Source organism: Branchiostoma lanceolatum, chromosome 19, assembly GCF_035083965.1.
Source record: "Branchiostoma lanceolatum isolate klBraLanc5 chromosome 19, klBraLanc5.hap2, whole genome shotgun sequence".
Taxonomy (NCBI): domain Eukaryota; kingdom Metazoa; phylum Chordata; class Leptocardii; order Amphioxiformes; family Branchiostomatidae; genus Branchiostoma; species Branchiostoma lanceolatum.
In genome coordinates, this window is record NC_089740.1 from 14,110,502 (window position 1) to 14,132,358 (window position 21,857).

Sequence of the window (21,857 nt, forward strand, 5' to 3'; positions counted from 1 at the left end):
ATTGTAAAATACAGTAAATCATTATGTATTTCATTAGACACCCTTATAAAACAGTTGTCTAGGGGAGTTGCCAATTGTTACCTGTTGTTAATATCATATCGGTAGTTGTCAATTTATGTTCGTGGTTTGGTTATCAACTATCAAACAAAACCAAGGTTTTATTATTTTGATGTAAAGTTGCGTGTCAGCATTCTAATTCAGTGAGCAGAAGAAATGTTTATTTTATTTTATTTTATTTTATTCGTATATGTTTATGGAGTATAAGGCAGAAAGCGATTGCTTATATGAAGCCTTCTACTCAACACATACAACAAAGAGACATAATGACATGCATAAATACAAAATGGATAAAAGAAAATTAACAATAGACAGTACAAGTTGGTATCTATCGCTGAATGAATCTTCCAGTACAGTGGATGTAAGTATGAACTATGTCGAATATATTACAGTTTTGTAAGTATGAGAGTGAAGTGGAACCGCGTAACAGAATAGAACATAGTGAGCTGTCGTTAAGTTGTTGAAGGTCAGTTGTGTTGGATAGAAATGATAACATGGTACTTCTTTGGGTGGTATAAAGTTTGCAGTGTTTCATTGGCTGTTAGTCACTTATTAGGGAGATCAGCATTGAACCAGTGTGAGGGGAAAGCCTGTACCTTGCTTCACACAGTTTTCGGGAATACGGTCACAGCTCAGATGTAAGTTTTCCTCCTAGCCCTGTATTTATATCTTGTCTGTTTACAGAATTTGGGACGGAGACCAAGAAAATTAATTGGTCTGGTCTATTGCCGTGTGTATAGTTTCATATTCATGTGTGTGTATGTGTGTGTGTGTGTGTGTGTGTGTGTGTGTGTGTGTGTGTGTGTGTGTGTGTGTGTGTGTGTGTGTGTGTGTGTGTGTGTGTGTGTGTGTGTGTGTGTGTGTGTGTGTGTGTGTGTGTGTGTGTGTGTGTGTGTGTGTGTGTGTGTGTGTGTGTGTGTGTGTGTGTGTGTGTGTGTGTGTGTGTGTGTATGTATATCATTATGTATGAGTGTTTGGCACTTTCTGTCTGACAGTGTGCTGCCATTCTTTTTCTGTTGGATACTACTACTTGGACTGGAAGTCTTGCAAAGCAGCATGGGTTAGGGGGTGAAGTCTGCCATCTCTGATTCAGTGGTTGCCTTGTATTATTGGTCCCTTCTTATGCTATAAACAATGGACAATGGAGGATGTACAATGGTAGTTAGTTGGAGTTGATTTCCATTTTGAGTGATGGGGGTGTTGGACGCTCATACGAAAGTGATGATGCCCTTTTGTGGTGTGTATATATAGTTTCATAAAAAAATGAATCATCTACATGAAGGTTTGCACAGCAGATATTGGGGGTGAAGTCTGCCATCTCTGATAGCCTTATATTGTTGGTCTCCTATGCTATAAACAATGGAGGTTGTACAATGGTAGTTGATGTCCATTTTGAGTGATGAGGGTGTTACATGCTCATACATAAGTGATGATGCCCCTTTGTGGTGCATCACCCAGCATGCATGATCTCATTATCACAACAGACAACCACTTTATAAGTCATTATGGCCATTATGGGAGGTATTGTGATGTAGTGCTTAGGGTATTCATGTGGAAGGAAGAGGAAATGGTGATGTATTTTTAGTAGCAACTGAGCTGTTCTATCAGATCATATTTCAGGTATTATCCCAGTAAGTTGTTTAGTTAAATGTATGATAGTATTAGTAGACTACAAACGTGATACAATCTTTCCGACATCAAGTTATTTTTATCATAAGTTCAGGATACTTATGGTAGGGGTGTTAAAGATTTAGGTTATTTGTGAACAAAGGGAAGTGTGATAATCCAATTTTCAGAATGACAATCACTTGATACAAGTGATTATGGACCATTATGGAAGGCATTATGTTGTATTCACTAAATTTAGAAGAGGTGGGATATGTCATGAATGGGGGGGGGGGAGGTACAAAAATGTACTTCTAGTAGCAATGGAACAAATCAGATTCCATATTGCCCCCTGCAAGTCGGTTTGGACAAATAAAAAAAGAAGAATCTATCTGTGCTGTTCATGTGGATGAAGTCAAATTGAATTTTTTTTTTCAATAATGAAAAGTTACGTTTATGAAGATTACACAGAAAAGTTTATTGCAAATTCTTGCACAGAGGCTAATTGCAAGTACATGTAAAATGAAAAGGATGGACAAACAATGGAGAACAATATAGCATGTGACTACTCTAGTCTAGATATTGACTCTTAATTCTAACTTATTGGGTTCTACTTTTTTTTTTAGATGAAGGAAGATGAATGATCCCACTTTTCCAGTATTGTGATGTTTACATAGTGAAAACCTCCATGCAGTTGCTTGAGCGGGTTTCCCTTCCCTTCAATGGGACAGGAAGGTACACTAACCCTGGGCTCAGCTGTTTGATCAATGTTAGCTAATTGGTACTCCTATTCTCCAGGCTGACATCCCCCCATCTCTAGAGTATGCTCATCAATTAAAAACTGACAGCCTAAAACCACCCAACTTTCCAATACCTGTCAGGCTACTACTGGGTAACGGTAAAGCGGTCGAACTGAGGACTGAGGACGAAGCATGATGCTTTTTCGTTAGCTAGTAGTGCATTGCGGCTTTGCTATGCCTCGCATGTTGGGTTCTTTTATGTCCAGAGGTTTGGAGCATGAAGCTCCATCATACACAGGGCCACCGGCTTTATGTCCCCATCTGAAATGACAAATACAATCCCTTACAATGTGTCCAAGCTTTGGCCGACCCTAGGATCGAACTCCGGCCTACTACTGTGTACTGTAACTGGCTATGTGTGGTTTTGTATGGCTAGCAAGGGCCAAGGCCACACAAAATCAGTGGTACCATATGTAATGTCGCCTAAAATCTACTGCAAACCAATTAAATGCATTAGTTATTTATCTACTAGTGATGAACTGATAAAGGAGCAAATAATTGGTGTCGTTTTTGGTCTAAAGCAAGTCGTTAATCGTCCCAATTGTTTGTTTTTTATCGATTTTAGATTGCAAGCTGACAACAGAAGACTACTAATAAGGGAAACACTGGAAGATCGGGTAGAAGACTAGAAGAAGAGAGCAACGAGAGTTCAAGGGCAAGAAAGGTGAGGTCAAAGTTCAGGGACTGTTTGACAACCCTGTCTCCTGTCTGGTTGTTACTGTAAGTCTGGAAATGTTTTGTGGTGGTTTATTGTAGCGGGTTTTCGTGGTGACTAGCTTACCGTAAAATCTTAACACAACGAAGATCTGACTTGTAATTCTACTGTACAACAGAACAGTTTGAACTGGGAATTTCAAACACTTCAAAAACTTCTTTTTCACTTCTATTGTGAAATAAAACACTGCGACAACTAAGTATGTTAAGTTTTGCATTTGTCAAATTTTGTGCTTTGAAATCTTTCGTACATGTAACGTTACAAGCAATGCGTTGTGCTATGTTTACGTATTACCGCCATACATGTAGATTAAAAGCATGTTTGTATATGTAGGTTTTAATGTTTAGGCATCAGGTTCAAAAGTTTGAAAGGTTACTAAAGGACTGCTGGCTAATGTTTTTTCTGTCCAAACTCCAAAGTCTAACTTTATGGTTGCATTCCCTTCATATTTCCTTTGTTCAGTTCAAGCCCCAAACATACTTGTAGAGGCATTTTTTAGACAGGATGTTGTTTATTTAAAGGGATTGTATAGCTATAGAACTATTTGACATATTTAACCAAACTAATTCAAAATTGATGAGTTAGAAAAATAAAGAATTCCAGAATTGTTTCTTTACGATGAAAGAAGTTTGAAGCCCATCTGTTGTTTTGAAGCCAAAGTTTATAAACAGGATGTTATCAAGCTTATTTATTCAAAACGATAACGTAGCTATTGGTTGGTTTGACGTATTCAAACAAAGTAAATACCTAATGAAAAATTGATGCTTTCTGGGTTGGTCTTCAACACTGAAGGAAGTTTGCAGTGTGTCAGTTGTTTTGAAGCCAGGTTTAAATCAAACAGGATGTTTTTAAACTTATTTGTCTTATAACATGTCTGCTTGACATAGTCAACCAACCTCAATACCTAATTCAAAATTGATATGTTTCTTTAGATCTATGGAATTTAAGTGATCTAGTTTGCAGTCTCTGTTGTTTTGCAAAGACTGTGGATGTCAATATTTGTCCAGTGTGACATTTTTGCGTGGTGCTGTCATCTGCTATTGAGGCCTCCATTATGGCATGTTGAGGTGCTTTAGAAGTGTAAAAGTTGCTGTTAGAAGTGGTAATGGCCCGTTTAACAGGAGGCTGCGAAAGCTGCTAATGGGAATTTCATGTACCATTTACTGATTGAGGTTGGGTTCATTTGCACAGAGATGGGATATTGTTAAACTGTTTGGGAGCACTGTCATACATGTATACACTATAATACAGACTTTGGAATACAAAATAAAAAGAAACACATATAGTACACAGATAAATCAATCAAAATCACCAGAAACTTGAAATTGTTTGTAAAAAATTATTAAAACAATTCAAAATGTACAAACAATATGGTAAAATTTGTGACTAATTTACACTAAAGGTAATACATACTTTTTTACTTTACTTTAATACATTACATGTATATTATTTCACTTCTAAACGGGTGTGTGTCTACTTCCTTTAAAGTTTAATTACCTTCGCCGGGAAGGTTATATTTTCGTCAGCGTTCGTCTGTGTGTTTGTGTGTCCGTCTGTAAACAGTATAACTCGAAAAGGCCTTGATGGATTGTCTTCACACTTAGTATGTGAGTAGGTCTTCTTGAGACCTCAAAATGACTAGATTTTTGGCCCCCTAGTGGCTTGCTACGGTATGGCAGCAGAACTTCCGGGTTTGATATCTCATGTTCTAGTTTGATTTGGAGTGGTACAGTGTGAATTTTTGGGATAATGGCCTACCACATAAAAATCGCTTTTTGATCTCAACAACATATTTGTACTGTATCAATCTGATCCTCACACTCCACTGCCAGTGGACTAGCCCCCTGCTGCAGTGATTGCACCACAGTGTGGCCCCAGGGCTATGAAATGGAGATGGGCACCGCCCTATACATCAATTATGGTGTGGGAGGATTTTAACTTTAAATCTGATCTAGAGAAGGATCCATTGTGTGTTTGTCCCTGGCTATTGTCAACAGTTTGTGGTCTGTCCCTAAATAGGAACTCTGCACAAATGAGGTACAGATGTGTGACCTTTAGTTATAGACTTCTCCATGTAGCCTAATATCCGCATGTAAGACATGTGACACTACACAGTGCCAATTGACCCACTACCAGTACTGGTAACTTATACAAGGTGCACCATTTTGCTGTGGTGTAAAGTTTGGATGTAAGGTTGTTCATGTTTATTACTGTTAGTTTAGTTTAAATTCTGCACTTTTCTGCACTTTTTGTGTGGAGTACCACCACCACCAGCTGGCGACACCCCAACCGGCTTTTGCCCAGTATTATATATACTAATATAGATATAGATAGATAGATAGGGTTGAAGGTGGAGAAAGGGTATGTCTAAATCAGATCTATCACTATCAGATTCATCTAAAATGAGGGTCTGTGTTCGAGGAGGTGCCTTTGAGCGCTACAACAGCCTCATTACTCAGAAATGGGTACTGGCTGTAATAATGCAACCTGGTAAATAATATGATTACCTCCATAAAATGTTATGGATGTTATTTTTTCAGAAACGTTTATCAGTGTGTCTGTGTGTCTGTTGTTAACAGATAACTCGAGAACGGCTGGGTGGATTGGTTTCGTATTTGGTGTGATGGAAGAGTCTGACAAAAACTAGAAATGAGTAGATTTTGGGTCCCCTAGCAGCTTCTCTAGGTACTGCAGTGGAACATCCGCTTTTGTTTTGATATCTCATGTTCTGGTTTAAGTTCTGCTTTCGTGAATTTCAATCAGAATTTATTACATTAGAATATTATGATGCTTCTTTAATAATTTAATCCTCTTTTTAGTGTGCAATACATTCAGGTTTACTCCTGGATTTTTGTCCAAAAAAAATTCCTCCACATGACATTCCACAAACATGCTGTATTTCCTATACAAACTAACAAGCACCTTCCATCTCTTCCTCTTCCTCCCAATCTGGACAGCCTTATTTCCCTGTTGACTGACAAAACACAGCTGTGGATAGCTCGCCCATGTTCGGACTAATTCCTGTTGAAGTAAAAAACACATAAACTATAGCCTGGATCTCAGACTGTTTCAAGGTCCGACACAGGCCAACTCCTTGGCTCTAGTCTAGGGCCAACATGCTCCCAAGGAAGTTACCCTGAGATACATATTATAGAGGGTCTGCATGGGGGGGTCCTTACCATGTTTTACGCCAAACTCAATTGACAAGAACTCCCTACTTATAGCACTAAAATCAAGGAAGGCAATGATTTGAATGAGAATTATGGGTATAAGACAGCTTCCTCTGCGAATTTACAGCAAATAGAAAAAGGCTGCCTACGTCTTACAGAAAAGAGCATGCAATAGATTGATACAGATTAGGGGTCTTGCATAGCCTGAGTGTCATCCTGTTTCAGTTCCAGGCTTTACCTGGTGAAGGTAGAGCCTGGAACTGAAACAGGATGACACTCAGGCTAGGTCTTGCATGTAGGCTACATAAACTATGGACACTTCTCCACTTGCTCTCCAAAATGTAGGCCAGAAGTCTCCATTGCCCCAGCCAGACAAGTAGCCAGATAAACATCAGAAAGTCTTCTGTTCTGCAAGGATTGGATTACCTTGGCAAAGGTAGCCTGGAAAAACAGACTGTTCCCAGGTTCACACAGGCCAGCTTATTGGCTCTAGTCAAAGGCTAGCCTGGGGGCCAGACCACCGGGCCAGGGAAGCAACTCGCACCGCCGCCACAGATAGAACACGGCCCACTAATTAGCTCTCGATAGCGCGAGAGAAAATAAGTTCGGCTGCCAAGCGCTCCCGGGTGCCAACTTTATCCCTACTACTAGGTCTTCCCCGCCCAAAAGGGGTTATCATCGCATCGCGTGAAAGGTCTGGTATCCAGGCTAGTCAAAGGCCAACCTAGCCTGGATACCAGATTGTTTCCAGGGCCCACACAGACAGGCTCCTCAGCTCTAGGGTCAACATGCTCACCCCAACCATGGGTTAGCCTTGATGCCAGACCTCTGATCTAAGGTCTAACTTGAGGCCTGTTGTAGAATTGGGGACATGTTGTCCCTAGAGCCGGGGAGCTGGCTTGTACCGTCCCTTGAAACAGTCTGATATCCAGGCTATCTCAAAGATGACTAAGAGTCAGATGGTTGTTGTACTTTCGCCAGCTACATTGATCCCCAGACACCAGACATGAGCCTAAACCAAACCAGACTTCAGTCTGTAATTTTACTCCATCAAAGGAAACTGAACAACTCCTTTGTAACTTGTGACCTTTTGAAAATCGGATGTGACATTTCGTTATTTAATTTTGACACTTCTTGCCTTCTAGTTAGCATGTAAATTATCCACCTACCACCTGTAATTTTTGAACAGTTTACTTGAAATTGCATGTTAAGAAATTTGTAACCCTATAATTCTTGCAGACCAAAATATCCATGACATGTTATGAATTATCGGTAGGTTAAATTCTAGTATATATGCTGGTGTGGCTACTTCAATTGCAACAAAACATCATCAGTGGCTATTTCTGTAATTTGGAAACAATTAACTTGAAATTACAAGTAAAGAAATTTGTAACCCTACAATTCTTGCAGACGAAAATACACGTGTTATGAATCATTTTGGACGAAATTCAAGTATGCTGGTGTGGCTACTTCAATTGCAACAAAACGTGGCCACTTCAATTGCAACAAAAGATATACGTGTAAACATTATTTTCTTTATCATTAAACTGTTAAATTGATGACCTTTTCAATGGAGAATTGTGTGTAACAATGCTTACCAACACTTAAGAATTTATTTGGGCCAAGTATGGGCCATACATGTATTCGTGCGAATACACGTGCGAAACAAATCCACGTATTCTGATAAGAGAAGCACTTCTGTATTTTTGGCCACACCCAAACTACTAACACCAGTTTGGGCTGTAATCTTAGAGCTAAAGTTGCTGGCAATTTGACCAAATAACTGTAACAAAGTAGAAAATCCAGGGGATTTTAGCAGGCTCAAGTGCCAAGACTTTAACCGACTGTGGTCTTTGAATAACCGCGGAAGTGGGGAAAGCGTTGTTTTCAAAATACGTCCGTATGAGTCAATGGCGGTCAGGAAACTAGTGCAGACTTTGACCGCTTTGACTGATAAACAATTTGGCATTGGAAATATGTGACCTGTTTGGCTGTGAGGTACACGTTTGTGCTCATGTGTTCAACAGTCAGACTGATTGAAATACCATTGCAATGAATTGTCCTTGACAAAAAAACCCACAAGAAAACAAGCTAGATAAAAGGTGCACATTCACGTTGACGTCATTTAGTGCTTAGAACACTGAAAACAACAACTAACAGAATAAGATATGTTAACAATTGTTTACAAGCAGGGTAAATTGAAACGAGAAGAAAGTGATGAAATATGGATCCACAATCAATAATTGATCAATCAATCATTCAAACATGATAAGAATCAACAGGTAGACAAGCTGAAATTAGAATTTTATAAAAGGTTTTTCAATACTAGATAATTTTTCTTTTCTGATACACCTTGAAGTAAAACTTTCAAAATCTTCAATTGATGTTATTTCTTTAGAATCTGTAGTTGGTATCTTTTTCCATATGATTTCACCCCCATATTTACAGTGGTTTCTTCCTCCCCACAGACAATTAACAGTGTATGGTAAACATTTGTTTTTCGGGTTGAGTAAACGTCCGACCACGCTATACAGACAAAATCAGAGGAAACGGTAGGTGTGGTTTTTGATATGTGACAAGGGAAGGAAAATGGGTTATTGTTTTAGAAAAATGTGGTTGTCCACAAAAAGGAGTTGTAGTCAGAGTTAAAATTTTCATAATTTTTTACTTCTTCCTTAGTTTAGTATATGTTCATCTGGGAAAGATTATAAAATCTTAGTGAAGAACAGTGGTGATAGTGTAAATGTGATTGTGATATCAAAAGGGCATTTTCCTATTGTTCTAAACATAAGGATATACATATGAAGTATATATAGCCTTGTGATTTGTGATTACGTCCATTGTAGCATTATTTTGATTGTGAATAACTTTTAAGTGATAATTGAATGCATATCATACTTTCATAGCTACTTGTTTTTGTTGACACTAAGACAAATCAAAAAGTTATAAAGTTGATTACGGATTTCTGTGCTTCTATTTTGATATTATTATTTCTTAACTCTCAAACTTCCATGTGAAACATATCAAGGACCACTACATGTTTGGGTGTGTTGTATGCTTGTATTACATGTAGGCCATAAAGGGTGTGGTGGCCAATGTTTTATCACAGTTAGAGTGGTTATCTCTGACTCTGAGTCACACACCCCCTAACGCTTACTGTGTTATTAAATAAATGTTATAATATTAACCTTCTCCCTGCTGCCTAACTCTGTAACCAATAGGGATGGGGTGCCAAATGGCTACTTCAATGCTATTATACATTTTGTATATAACAGTAAAGGTTAAAATCTAACTTTCAAAAACCTACCTGTACCTGTAGAGACCGTTTGAGTAATTTTCTATGGCTTTTTGGTTGATTTGTGCTGTTTTCTGATCACTGGCTTGTTCTAATATGACCAGGCTTTCCAATGACAGTTGCTCAAGCAACTGGATAACATTTTGAAACAGTCAAGACATTTAAGACCGCATCAGCTGTCTTTCGTAAGTGCCTAAAGGGAAGAACTGGAGAACCAGGTTTTATACCAGAACTCTGAATTACCTGGATGTCAGACCTTCATTAACATGACCGAGCTTAATTGGTACACTAATTGTACTGATCAAACTTGGCCATATTATCTGCAAGAAAAAAGAAAACAACAACTTGCGAATCAGCTTAAAAAAAACCTTTTTCTGTCAAATGGACACTTTTGTTATCTGGAGTTCAATAAGAGGCCATAAGGCTGCTAGGGTTCGAACTTCTGCCTTGACTGAATTTTATAGTCTCAGAATCCTGTCGACACTTGTTCGTGATAAAAATCCCTTGTAAAAGTGCAGTGCTATCTGTGGCCAGTTTGAAATGGTAAGTGGGTGTGCAGAGCCCCAAATGCGTCACTAGTACCAAAATAGCAGCGATACTGTTATCCATAGTTAAGGAGGGCAGATAACTTCTTGATGTCATAAGCATGGCTTCAGCTTCTAATGTTTCACTGGCCTTGGTTATGTTTAGATACATTTGGTAATATTTTTCTTGTGGCACACGTACCCACTCACGTACACTATTAACAGTTTTCTAAAGCCTTTTGGCAGACAAACATGCATTTTGGTTAAGGCAACAAGTTTGTAGAAACAGATTCTGAAGTATTTTAAAGTGTGGCTGCTGTGGCATAGGCTATCGATCGCTACGAGACTGAAAATACAATGTTTTAAACTTAAGTACAAGGTTCAAGTATGTCGATTGGCAAAAATACAAGTTATCTAGAGCCGTGCCATAGTTGTTGTAACATTGTATTCACAGTGACACACGAACACAAATTGTAAGTGGCATCATAAATTCAGTAAAAAAATGTTGTAAATCATTTAATATGCTATTATAGTTAGAGATGTTACTGTTAGATTACTGCAAGGGAAAACACAGGTACATGTACTTGTACTTGTAGCACTAAGCAACTTAAACTTGTACTTTGGCTACCTACATGTAGTGTGCTACCATGCCCGAAAAAGGATTTTGTACTCAGAATGTACGCACGGTTTCTCGGTACCTGTCAGGACCGTAGCACGCGCCTTGTGACTGGCAACTTCAGTATTTGTTTGCCCATCGGCAAGGTTACCATGGTTACCAGACAATCGGTAAACTACCCCTGGGTTTCCCACTAAGGGTGCCCCCTTTTTAGTAAATGGCCAGGTCTGTCTTATTTGTTGGTTAAAGAAAATAAAGCTGAATTAAACGGAAGATCAACATGAAAACAGAATCTGTGGGGTAAGTCTGTGCCAAGTTGGCACAGTTTCAATCGGGGATTGAATATATATTACGGTTGTTTTGATTCAAGTTTTTCTCACAGCCTTGTACTTTCGTCTTTTTTTATTTTCTGAAATGTGCAAGAACCTAAAAAGTGAATTAGTGTGACTAGTACTTAGAGCAAACAAAGTTCCAACGTTCTTATATATTGAAAGGGTTTCAAACGAGTATAGGCTACCTTTGAATCAACAGGGTTAAATGACATTGAATATTATTGGAAACTTATTAAATAGTTTAGAAATATGTAGCCTTCAAAATTGGGAAAAACAAATTTCAAAATGTATGATGACCGAAATTTGATGATTCTTGCATCATCTTTCTTGGCCTTAGCCTTGCCCTATCCCGTCCACATAGTACTGTGTACTGTGGATTTATGCTCATGCATTCTTCCGTTGTTCTAATCCAGAACAATGCTCCAATGTTGTTGAACTCAATGCACCTTTGTGACGTCAGAAACCCTGGGCGTCGTACGAAAACAAAGCCTGCCGACCCCCTCCAAACGAATCAACACAATACATCGTACGACAAAACGTCAAACGATAAGGGGACAGGATTTTCTTTATTTTCTCCCGCGATCGTGCAAACGTCATAAACAGTAACCACATAAACAAAGCTCGGGTGATCGCTCTATAACAAACTCCGCCGAATAAACGAGTAAATAAGCGAAAGGAATGAGACGGCGAAACATTAGGGCTATTCATGATGGGGATTTGGCACCTGTGAGGTCAGGTTGTGTTCGGTTGATTATTCTTTGTTAAAACTTAACAAAGCTGATACGAACAAAGCCTGGGTGTGTTAATACATGTTCAGTTGCCAGACACCTGTGTGTGGATATATAGGAGGGTAGGTCCAAGAAAGCACACACCCATTAATTGGGGAGTGCCCTGGAAATGCAGAAAAGGCCACAAATCAATCCTCGACCATTTTGATCTGCTTGGATAGGTTAATGCCCTTGTTGAAGATTATACTAGATTCATCATGATCAGTCAATGAAATCTTCTTTTCAATTCTTCTGTTAATTTGTGGATAATGCGAGACATGGTGACGCCGCATCATACTACTAGTACTAGCTAGCGAAGAAGCGTTTTACTTGGTCTGAGCTTGGTCGCTTTACCATTACCTAACAAATAGAGAGGGTTTGGGATATCTACATTTTAGGAATCTGGGTAAAAACTATCAGGTCCGCATCATTCTTTTTCCATTCTCTGGCATTAAATTTTTGGTGTCCAGAAAATGTCATCCATAGAAATTGACTTGTCTTGGCCCTTTGCCTGTATAAATAATGTTTGTGGAGCTTGAAGTTCGTTCATGTCGATTCATGTGAGAATAACTGCAGGTTATAGAGCCTGTATTGATCTAGGTTTATGTCAAATAATAATTATAGTATTTGGACATCTGGGCATAAAATACCCACCACTAACCTACAATTTACTCGGAAATACTGACATTACAGCCATTTACAGGTAGATAATGGGAAAGAAAGCCCTAAGATTATATTGGTTGGAAACTCTAGATCTGTATGTTATGTTTGTGATAAATTGCCCTCTAGTTCAGTCTATTTTATATTTCCTGTAAGATGAATTTATGAAACTGGTGTTGCAACATCGTTTGTGACAAAATATTTCTTGTCAAAAGTATCTCCTAGTTATCATTTTTCCTAGATACAGTACTTGTATAGGAGCCTGTGAGATCATAAATAACAGAACTAACCATGTGTGTCTTGTATGTGTAACACTTGTACTTGTACCAGTGATACTTAGTGCAAAAGTTCTGTAAATTTTCACTTAAGTTGACCTTGGCACCTAGACAGAACTAGGTTATGATGATATCCATAATCTTTGAGAGCTCACAGATGTTTCTGTGTCTTGGGGAAATATCTCAAGACTTTTAAGCATATTCAATATTGGAAGTTTTTTTCAGATGTTCAGTTATTTCAACAATCGAACATTGTTTACAATTATTCTAAGTGCTCAGTATTTATACACAATATATATATATAAAAGTGAAGTTTTTCTTTTTTTTAAACCATATCCTAACACTTCACAGTAACAGCTGTTAGAAGTATAATAATATTACATAGAGTATAATGTATATTTTTGTATTGATTTTTTGTGGCCATGTTAATTCATGTATTTCAAACTCTAACACATTTTCATAAATTCCTTTTTAACACACAAACTTCCTATGTATGTATACATAAAGACGAATTACAGCTGTAAGATGTAGAAAAAATTGGATATATTTTTGTATTGATTTTTTCATGACCGTGCCAGTTCATATTGATTAATGTTGCAGTGGGCTGATGAGAAACTAGGAGGAACTCCCCTAAACATTAACCAGCTATTGGCTCTCCTAGTCACCAGACATAATGCTTATCATTGTGTACACCAAACCTAGCATGACTAGAAGACAAATATGCTGCAATGCTGTGCACTTGGGTCAGGACAAAGGTATATAAACATATGAGTATGGGTTGGGCAAAACATTTCAGTGTGGATCAAGGAACTGTAGGGACACTACAAGTGTTGGAGCTGACTGTGTTTTGTTTCTGTGGTAAGGAGGATGTCTAAATATTTCTTAAACTTAAAGATAGTTTATATATCTGTATAATATCATAACTTTATTACATGATAACGGTATATAAACATATGAGTATGGGTTGGGCAAAACATTTCAGTGTGGATCGGGAAACTGTAGGGACAAGTTACAAGTGTTGGAGCTGACTGTGTTTTGTTTCTGTGGTAAGGAGGATGTCTAAATATTTCTTAAACTTAAAGATAGTTTATATATCTGTATAATATCATAACTTTATTACATGATAACGGTATATAAACATATGAGTATGGGTTGGGCAAAACATTTCAGTGAGGATCGGGAAACTGTAGGGACAAGTTACAAGTGTTGGAGCTGACTCTGTTTTGTTTCTGTGGTAAGGAGGATGTCTAAATATTTCTTAAACTTAAAGATAGTTTATATATCTTTCTATCTATATGATATTATGACTTAATTACATGACAAAGGTATATAAACATTATGAGTATGGGTTGGGCAAAACATTTCAGTGTGGATCGGGAAACTGTAGGGACAAGTTACAAGTGTTGGAGCTGACTCTGTTTTGTTTCTGTGGTAAGGAGGATGTCTAAATATTTCTTAAACTTAAAGATAGTTTATATATCTTTCTATCTATATGATATTATGACTTAATTACATGATAAAGGTATATAAACATATGAGTATGGGTTGGGCAAAACATTTCAGTGTGGATCGGGAAACTGTAGGGACAAGTTACAAGTGTTGGAGCTGACTGTGTTTTGTTTCTGTGGTAAGGAGGATGTCTAAATATTTCTTAAACTTAAAGATAGTTTATATATCTGTATAATATCATAACTTTATTACATGATAACGGTATATAAACATATGAGTATGGGTTGGGCAAAACATTTCAGTGAGGATCGGGAAACTGTAGGGACAAGTTACAAGTGTTGGAGCTGACTCTGTTTTTCGGATTCGATGATGATGTAGGGAAAATCATTTCTGGTTTTGTACATGTACAATTGTAGCTTATAATGACAGGTATTTGTACTTGAAAGAAAGCAATTGTAGAGAATCATATTTTCCTCATAGTAATGTATTCAAAGTCTTTTGTATTTGGTGAAGTTTGAATTGATTTAAAGAAGTTTGATGAAGCAAAGTGTGACGCATATACAGGTAGTGCACGGCAACAAAAAAGTTTCCTTGGCTTGCTCACATGTGGGTGTGAAACCATGGCTTACAAACTATTCTGAACCCTGAACGTGACCAACACTAAACTATAGTCTATTTGCACAGTGCTGGGACATTACACTTTAGTCAGACAGCTTTATATATCAGGTGGCGCATGTCATGTCTTCTATAGTTGTTCCCAGAAAAGCAGTCATGTAGAAAAACGGGCTAGGCTAAACTTTTTACTTGAGGTTTGGACACATCAGTTTATTTCTTTGATTCTCTGTCATTTTGAAGTAACTATTTAGCTATAGAGGACAAGATAGAAAATGAGGTGCTAGTAAATAGTAGAAAACTTGCATCTGACTGTATTCGCTCTCTGAAACTGTGTGCCAAGCTACAGACTTTTCACTTGACTCTGTGCATGTTTTTATGCTGGTATTCCAGTTCAGTTTAATGTGAAATCCCCAAACCACAAATCAAAAAGGCATGGAGGTACTAGTATACCTGGTAACTTGGAAAGAAATGATGTACATGACGGAATTGTACACTGTGTCTTGCTACACACTCCCTAGCTTGATTGACTTATCAAGCTGAATTCGCAAAGGCACCAAGAACTGGAGAAAAGGAGCTTAAATATGCGGCGAAACATCCTCTTTCATTTGTCAATTGACCTTTTCAATCTTTACTTCCCTGGAGCTACATAAATGCAGTTACAAGTTAGGGCTTCCCACTGGGTGCCCTTCAATTTGGCAAAATGCCTTTCCAAATTTAACCTGACATGCACTAGTGTTACCACTCTCCCATGATATATAAACAACTCGGTAACAGTGGTTATTTGACCAGCCAAAGTTTAAATTTGAGACCTTTATGTTGTTTGAAGTGATGAGTTTGTATGAAGGCCTGATTGAGGGAAAAAAATTGAACATAAACACCACTCAATGATGAATAACTTTCCAAATTTAAACGGACATGCACTAGTGTTACAGTGTTTGGAGGCACGCAAAGGGTAGTATTTACCACAAACAGTGCCTGGCTTAGCTGGGTGTATAGGTTATTGGAGTCCAAGTCCAAGTGAAACATTAACATTAAGTAATGTCCCCTTTGGTTAGTGTGATTTAGAACAGGTGAGACCTGTGTGACTTGCTTTTGGGTGCTGACTACTGTTCGCTATAAAAACATGAAGATTTAAATGAAGATGAACTTGGTTTAGAGGTTGTTGGAGTCCGATTTTGAATGTGACAATGCTAATGTCTCCTTTAGTTAGTTTGATTACTAACAGGTGAAACCTATCTGACTCTGTTGTTGACTACAGTTTACTGTAAAAACATGGGAGTTAACTTTTGGCACTGGGTTTTGGCCCTGTGGATGAACATGGTCGTAGGTTTAGAACAACATTGAACCGCTGTGAGTGTGAATCAGAAAATAAGTGTAACATCTAATGTATCCTTGATTAAGAACATGTGTGGCCTGTTTGACTCTGGTGCTGACTACAGTTCTCTGTAAAAACATGGGAGCATTAAAACTGGGCTTTTGGCACAATTAGTAAAGTTGCATTATTCTTTTGTTTAGAGGTTATTGAAGGCCAAGTTGAAGTTTAAAAGTTCTAATGTATCCTTTAGTTTGATTTAGAACAGATGAGACTTCTCTGACTCTTGTGCTGACTACAGTTTAATACAAAAACATGGAAAGTTAAGTTTGGCACTGCTAGTCAACTTGGACTTGGCACTAGAACAACATGGCCCCCTGTGACTTGAATATAAAAGTACTGATGTGAACGTGTGTGACTCTAGTACTGACTTCAGTTCTCTATAAAAATATGGGTGGCCAACTTGGATTTTGGCACAGCAAGGGAACATGGACTTGGCATTCCAACAACACGGGTCCCCTGTGACTAAAGTCTAAGTTACTGTATAACAGTAAGTGAACATGGCCTTGGCATTAGAACAATGTGGGTCCCCTGTGACTCAGGTCTAAGTGTAACAGTACTCTAATGTGCCTTTGAGTTACAACAAGTCAAACCTGTCTGACTTGGATGCTGACTCTTGGTTTGCTGTAAAAACACAGGGCTCAAGTCAGCTTCGGACGCTGCTAGTGAACATGTTCCAGGCTTTAGAACAGCATGGTTTTCTTGTGACCCAACTTCAAGCGTGCAAAAGGCCCAAACGATTGCAAATTCCTTTTTTATAACTATAAGTCAAACCTGTACATATGTGACCACCTTTGCATTAGGACCACCTGGCTAATCTCCAAGCAGATCTAACGGTTGCAAAGACCGTATCCAACTAGCAAAAGGAGGTTTTATTGCAACCGGTTGCAATATATTTTTTTCTGCCAGTTGGATACGGTCTTCGCAACTGTTAGATCTGCTAGGAGATTACCACCTGGCCACTTGGTGGTCCTTTAGATAATTCCTCACATTGACACAAGCATTTAGAATACTGGCTACAGCAACCACCTGTCCACATAGACCAGATTTTATCAGTCCCCCAAGTGGTCTTCTTGGGCAGTTTTGATGTTCAATGCTTCTAAATCATGAAAGAGGGGCGCTGCGCCCTCTTGTTTCAGCCCAGTTCCCCCTTGCTGAATTCAGATTTTAGCTTAATATCCAGCATACAGCCTTCATTCAGATCAGCAATTGATTCTTCCATAAATACATAGAATTCTCTCCCTTGCCTGTGTGTGCTCCCAGACTGTCTCTTATTCAATTTTTCTAGAAAAATCCCTGCATATACACAGGTCACAATGTCTGAAACAGTGATGCTATATGTGAATATATAACTGACATTGTGCTATGAGGGAATGTGAACCTTGGTGTTGTGTTTGGTAGTCTAAACAAATACCTGTCCCTCAGGAGTCAGATGAGAGCCTCCCACTAAGATGCACTTGGCATTTTGGGGCCAGGTGGAGATTATCGGAATACAAAATGATTAATGTACATGAATGTTTTGGTAACCTTAACAGAAATATTTGTGTCCCAGTTATTTGAGATTTGTTCTGCCTGAATTTTAGTGTGTTACCGGTATTTCTAAGTTTCAGTCTTGCTTTTGTGAAATGAAGTAGAACTCAAGTTTAGCATCTCAAGGTCCTTGTCTATGTGTTTCGTATACTGTTTTATGCATTTAATTTCGCAGTAGAGAGAAGATGGGGTGTTTCTGGCGGTATTTAGTTTGTGGTTGAAACAAGTTGATAGGCAGTCAGAAGGCAAAACAGCATTTTCATGGTGGTTTTAAGTTCAAAAATGACATTTTTTTGTGAACAGCGAGTGACCTTTTCCCCAGCAGCTGGTATTGTGGTGTAGTTGACATGGTGACCCTTCGGTCGTGGGTACTTTCTATCAAAGTATGACCTTCCTACGGTTGCTAGGCAACAGCATGTAAAACATGGGACGGCAGGGTGAGGAAAACCACCATTTCTTTAGCTGAGGGGACAATGGTGAAACTGTGTAGCCTGGGTAAACTTACCTTCCAGCCTCAAGGTCAGAGGTTAAATCAGCACCCTCCAAGCAGAGGTTGGAGAGGGGGAGATCATTTTCTAACATCCCACTCTCTGTAATCAATACGAAAATGGGTACCAATTTGGAGATAAGAAAAGTAAGAGTATTACACAGTGTACATAGACACTTCTGGTTTTGATCCCTAGTGTGTATGCTACTTTTACATGAAGGGGTTGCAGTCCTTTGGAGGGGTGTTAGTTTTAAATCAGAAGTCCTGCATTATATGTTTGAGAAGTGCCACACGTCAAGTACATTTAAAGAACCCACCATACTTATATGTATGTAGTATGCCTCAAACCTCAGGGTAGAAGGTTATGATGTCAAGAAAAGAATGGAACTTCACATTTTGAAGTATCTACACAGTCAACAACATTACAAAAGGCAAAGAAGGACTTCCTTCCATTTTCTGGAACTTAAATCTTGTGTTTGCTAAATTATCTATCAACGAAAACTGTCCCATGCTAATATTTTGAAAGCCATTTATTTCCATATCACAACAATGAATCATTGTGGTTCAACCCTAAGCATACATAATGGATTCAACGCAGACAATTTTGTAAACATTACGTCTTGAATAAACATTACGTTGTGTGTAAATATGACAAGGCTTTAGGTCAGGGTACAGAACATAGTATTGTTTCCAGATGCCTCGCTTCTCACACCAAAAACTAAAGCCGAAAATATTCCTTAATCAGATCTTTGGGGAAGTCTTTCAGTTGTTTAAATACCAGATGAAAGCCAAGTGATAAGATATGATAATGGTCACATTTTTTGGTTCAGTATTACATTTGTAGCAGTACCAAAATAAATATACACATAAAAATATATACACATAATGTCAGGACCAAAACATTTAGTGTATGACTAACAAATTCAGTATTTATTTGTTCATTGGTGAGGCAGCTGGGCAATCTTCGATACCCAGTACATGTATGTTCCCGTCCCACTACAAAATCAATTTTATGTGTGGGATCTATAGATGAATTATGAGGCCACACCTATCTGAATGGTTGGTTCTCAAATTTAGGAACATGAAAACAAAACGTGAGGACCAAATCCTGCCTGGTGTAGAACTCATAATCAGTGCAAGGGAGGGAATATAGTCAGATCCAAGTATTCCTCCCAGTTCTCTGTGTTCAAAAAGAGAAAAATATACAGATTGAATCAAATTCAAGTTCAGTTCTTGCTTTTTTATGTAAACTTGCCCGACAGCAGAATTCTGACTTGACTCTTATCTCCTCCTTGCAGAAGAGACTGTAGCCAAGACAACGTCTTGAGACCCCGCGGGCTGTGAGAAGCCGTCTTGTTTCTGCTGAGGTGTTTGTTTGTTTACCAGCGTCACCGTGGCGACCCGGAAACTGTTCTCCATGAAGATGAGTGAGACCTGGGTCTGCTTCTCCTGCTGTTACACCGAGCAGCCGCAGCCGGTTAGTATTGTTAACCTGGTTAGCATTGTTAACCTAGTTAGCATTATTTACTAGTCATAGTTAATGACAGTTCTAACCCATACTTGGGTCTGCTTCTCCTGCTGTTACACCGAGCAGCCGCAGCCGGTTAGTATTGTTAACCCGGTTAGTATTGTTAGCCTGGTTAGTATTGTTAACCCAGTTAGTATTGTTAAGCATAACCCATTAACTAGTAATAGTTATCATTGTTAACTATAACCCATTGACCAGTCATAAACTAGGGTCTGCTTCTGCTGCTGTAACACCAAGGAGCTGCAGTCGGTTAGTATTGTTAACCTAGTTAGCTTTGTTAACCATAATCCATTAATTTTTCATATTTAATCAAAATTCTAACCCATACCTGGGTCTGCTTCTGCTATTACACCGAACAGCCAAAGCCAGTTAGTATTGTTTATCTAGTTACCATAATTAACCTAGTTAGCAAATTGCTATCCTTGTCAGCAAATTGTTAACTTAGTTAGCATTGTTAACCTAGTTAGCATTGTTAACCATGCACATTAGCTAATTATCCATCTAACTCAGCCTTACTTACAATGTAAAATGGTTGTGCCTAATGCCCTCAGTCCCCTGGCTGCTTTCTTTGAAACAACCATTTCTTGTTCGATTTGTGAATGTTGTCATGATGTTGGGATGAATCTACATGTACCACTGTCACCCCTAATGTGTATTTCTTTGCCATGTTTTTCAGAGGAGAAAAAGAATAGACCGGACGATGATAGGACAACCCACAAACTTTGTCCACACGGGACACATAGGCCACGGAGACATGGCCGGCAATCATGTAAGTAACTATATTAAGACATGATTTAGCAAGTGTTAAGGTAGTCCCATAGCCTTTTTGAGGCTCTAGGGGCAGTGGGTTGTTATCCATTTTGTATTCATGCATGTCACTTTGTCTCTTTGTTGTATGTGTTGAGTAGAAGGCTTTAAATAAGCAATCGCTTCCTGCCTAATACTCTGTAAACATATACGAATAAAATAAATAAAAAATCCACTGCTTGACATTATTCCTTGACAAAGACAGGAATGTTTTGGCATTTCATTTGTTGTTTTAGAAAACGGTTCCACTTTTGATCTCAGATAAGAAAAGTTCAGTTTACTAGATTTTCAGGACGTTCTAAGATATGTCATGTAGATGTAGTACAAGATTGTTGGAAGGCCACAGATCTCTGTTCTTAAGCAAACCTTCCTAACTTCAAAGACGTAAGTCAAGTAACATACAGCAGGTCACCATACCCAGGATTGGTGCCATTCCAGCTTTACCCCATAAGACCTTGAGCGGTGACCACTACATGCATGTGTACATGTACACACTGACCCCTTAGTAGTAGTACAGATATGTGTGAAATTGCAGACTGAAATTGAAGACACACATGGCCTTGCTACCTCTCTCTAGGAAGGTTACAGTGACCACTACATGTACATGTTCATACTGACCCGACATGTACAGATATGTAAGGAATGGTAGACTGTATCTATTCTAAGGAAGCCACACATGGACTTGTGGTATCAAGGAGGTTTGGGCTTAGCCTAGGCTTAACCCTGACTTCGAAGACTCTCAGTCCATTGCTTAGGCCAGTCTAATTTACTTTCCGGTTCCTCAGACATTTGTTTAGCAAAGCTTGAAGTCTGTATATTCCCTTCCTGAAACTGTGTCTACCAAGATGCAGAAACTGATATATGATACAAAAATATAGCAGCAAATGATCACTAGAAAGCTGTAGTCTGCCTGTTTTCTTCATAAATTGATCACTTTGGTTACAACTTTGTGTTTTGTTGTTATTTTGCATGTCAGGATGAGGACGATTCTGTACAGCAACACTCAAAAGTAAGCATGACCGCAAAAAAAGCTGACAAAAAATCATGTGTCGGAAAATTGTGAAATCAAAATCATCATTCTCCTGTGATCATTACAAAGATTAGAATGTTTTAAATCAGTTCTGATTCATAAAGTATCAATATCATTGATTATTTTTTGGAAACAAAGAGTTCAACTTGGTTTGATCTATTTTGATGACAACTAAATCATTATAATTCTATGTAGATTTTTCATCAAAGTCATTGTCTTTAGA

General features: G+C 38.4%; 1 protein-coding gene across 5 annotated transcripts in view; it reads left to right on the plus strand.

The window, feature by feature from the left end:
- The window catches only part of LOC136425288 (CDC42 small effector protein 2-like), a 37,887-nt gene that overhangs the window by 13,215 nt on the left and 2,815 nt on the right, over nucleotides 1-21,857 (plus strand). The window contains exons 2-5 of one of the 5 annotated variants that reach the window (XM_066414125.1): nucleotides 3,028-3,126; nucleotides 19,568-19,764; nucleotides 20,474-20,566; nucleotides 21,581-21,613. In XM_066414125.1, coding sequence (XP_066270222.1) covers nucleotides 19,687-19,764; nucleotides 20,474-20,566; nucleotides 21,581-21,613 — 204 coding nt within the window. In that variant the 5' untranslated portion in view covers nucleotides 3,028-3,126; nucleotides 19,568-19,686. The remainder of the gene's footprint in view (nucleotides 1-3,027; nucleotides 3,127-19,567; nucleotides 19,765-20,473; nucleotides 20,567-21,580; nucleotides 21,614-21,857) is intronic. The other 4 variants (XM_066414127.1, XM_066414126.1, XM_066414128.1 and 1 more) reach the window with 4 other exon arrangements.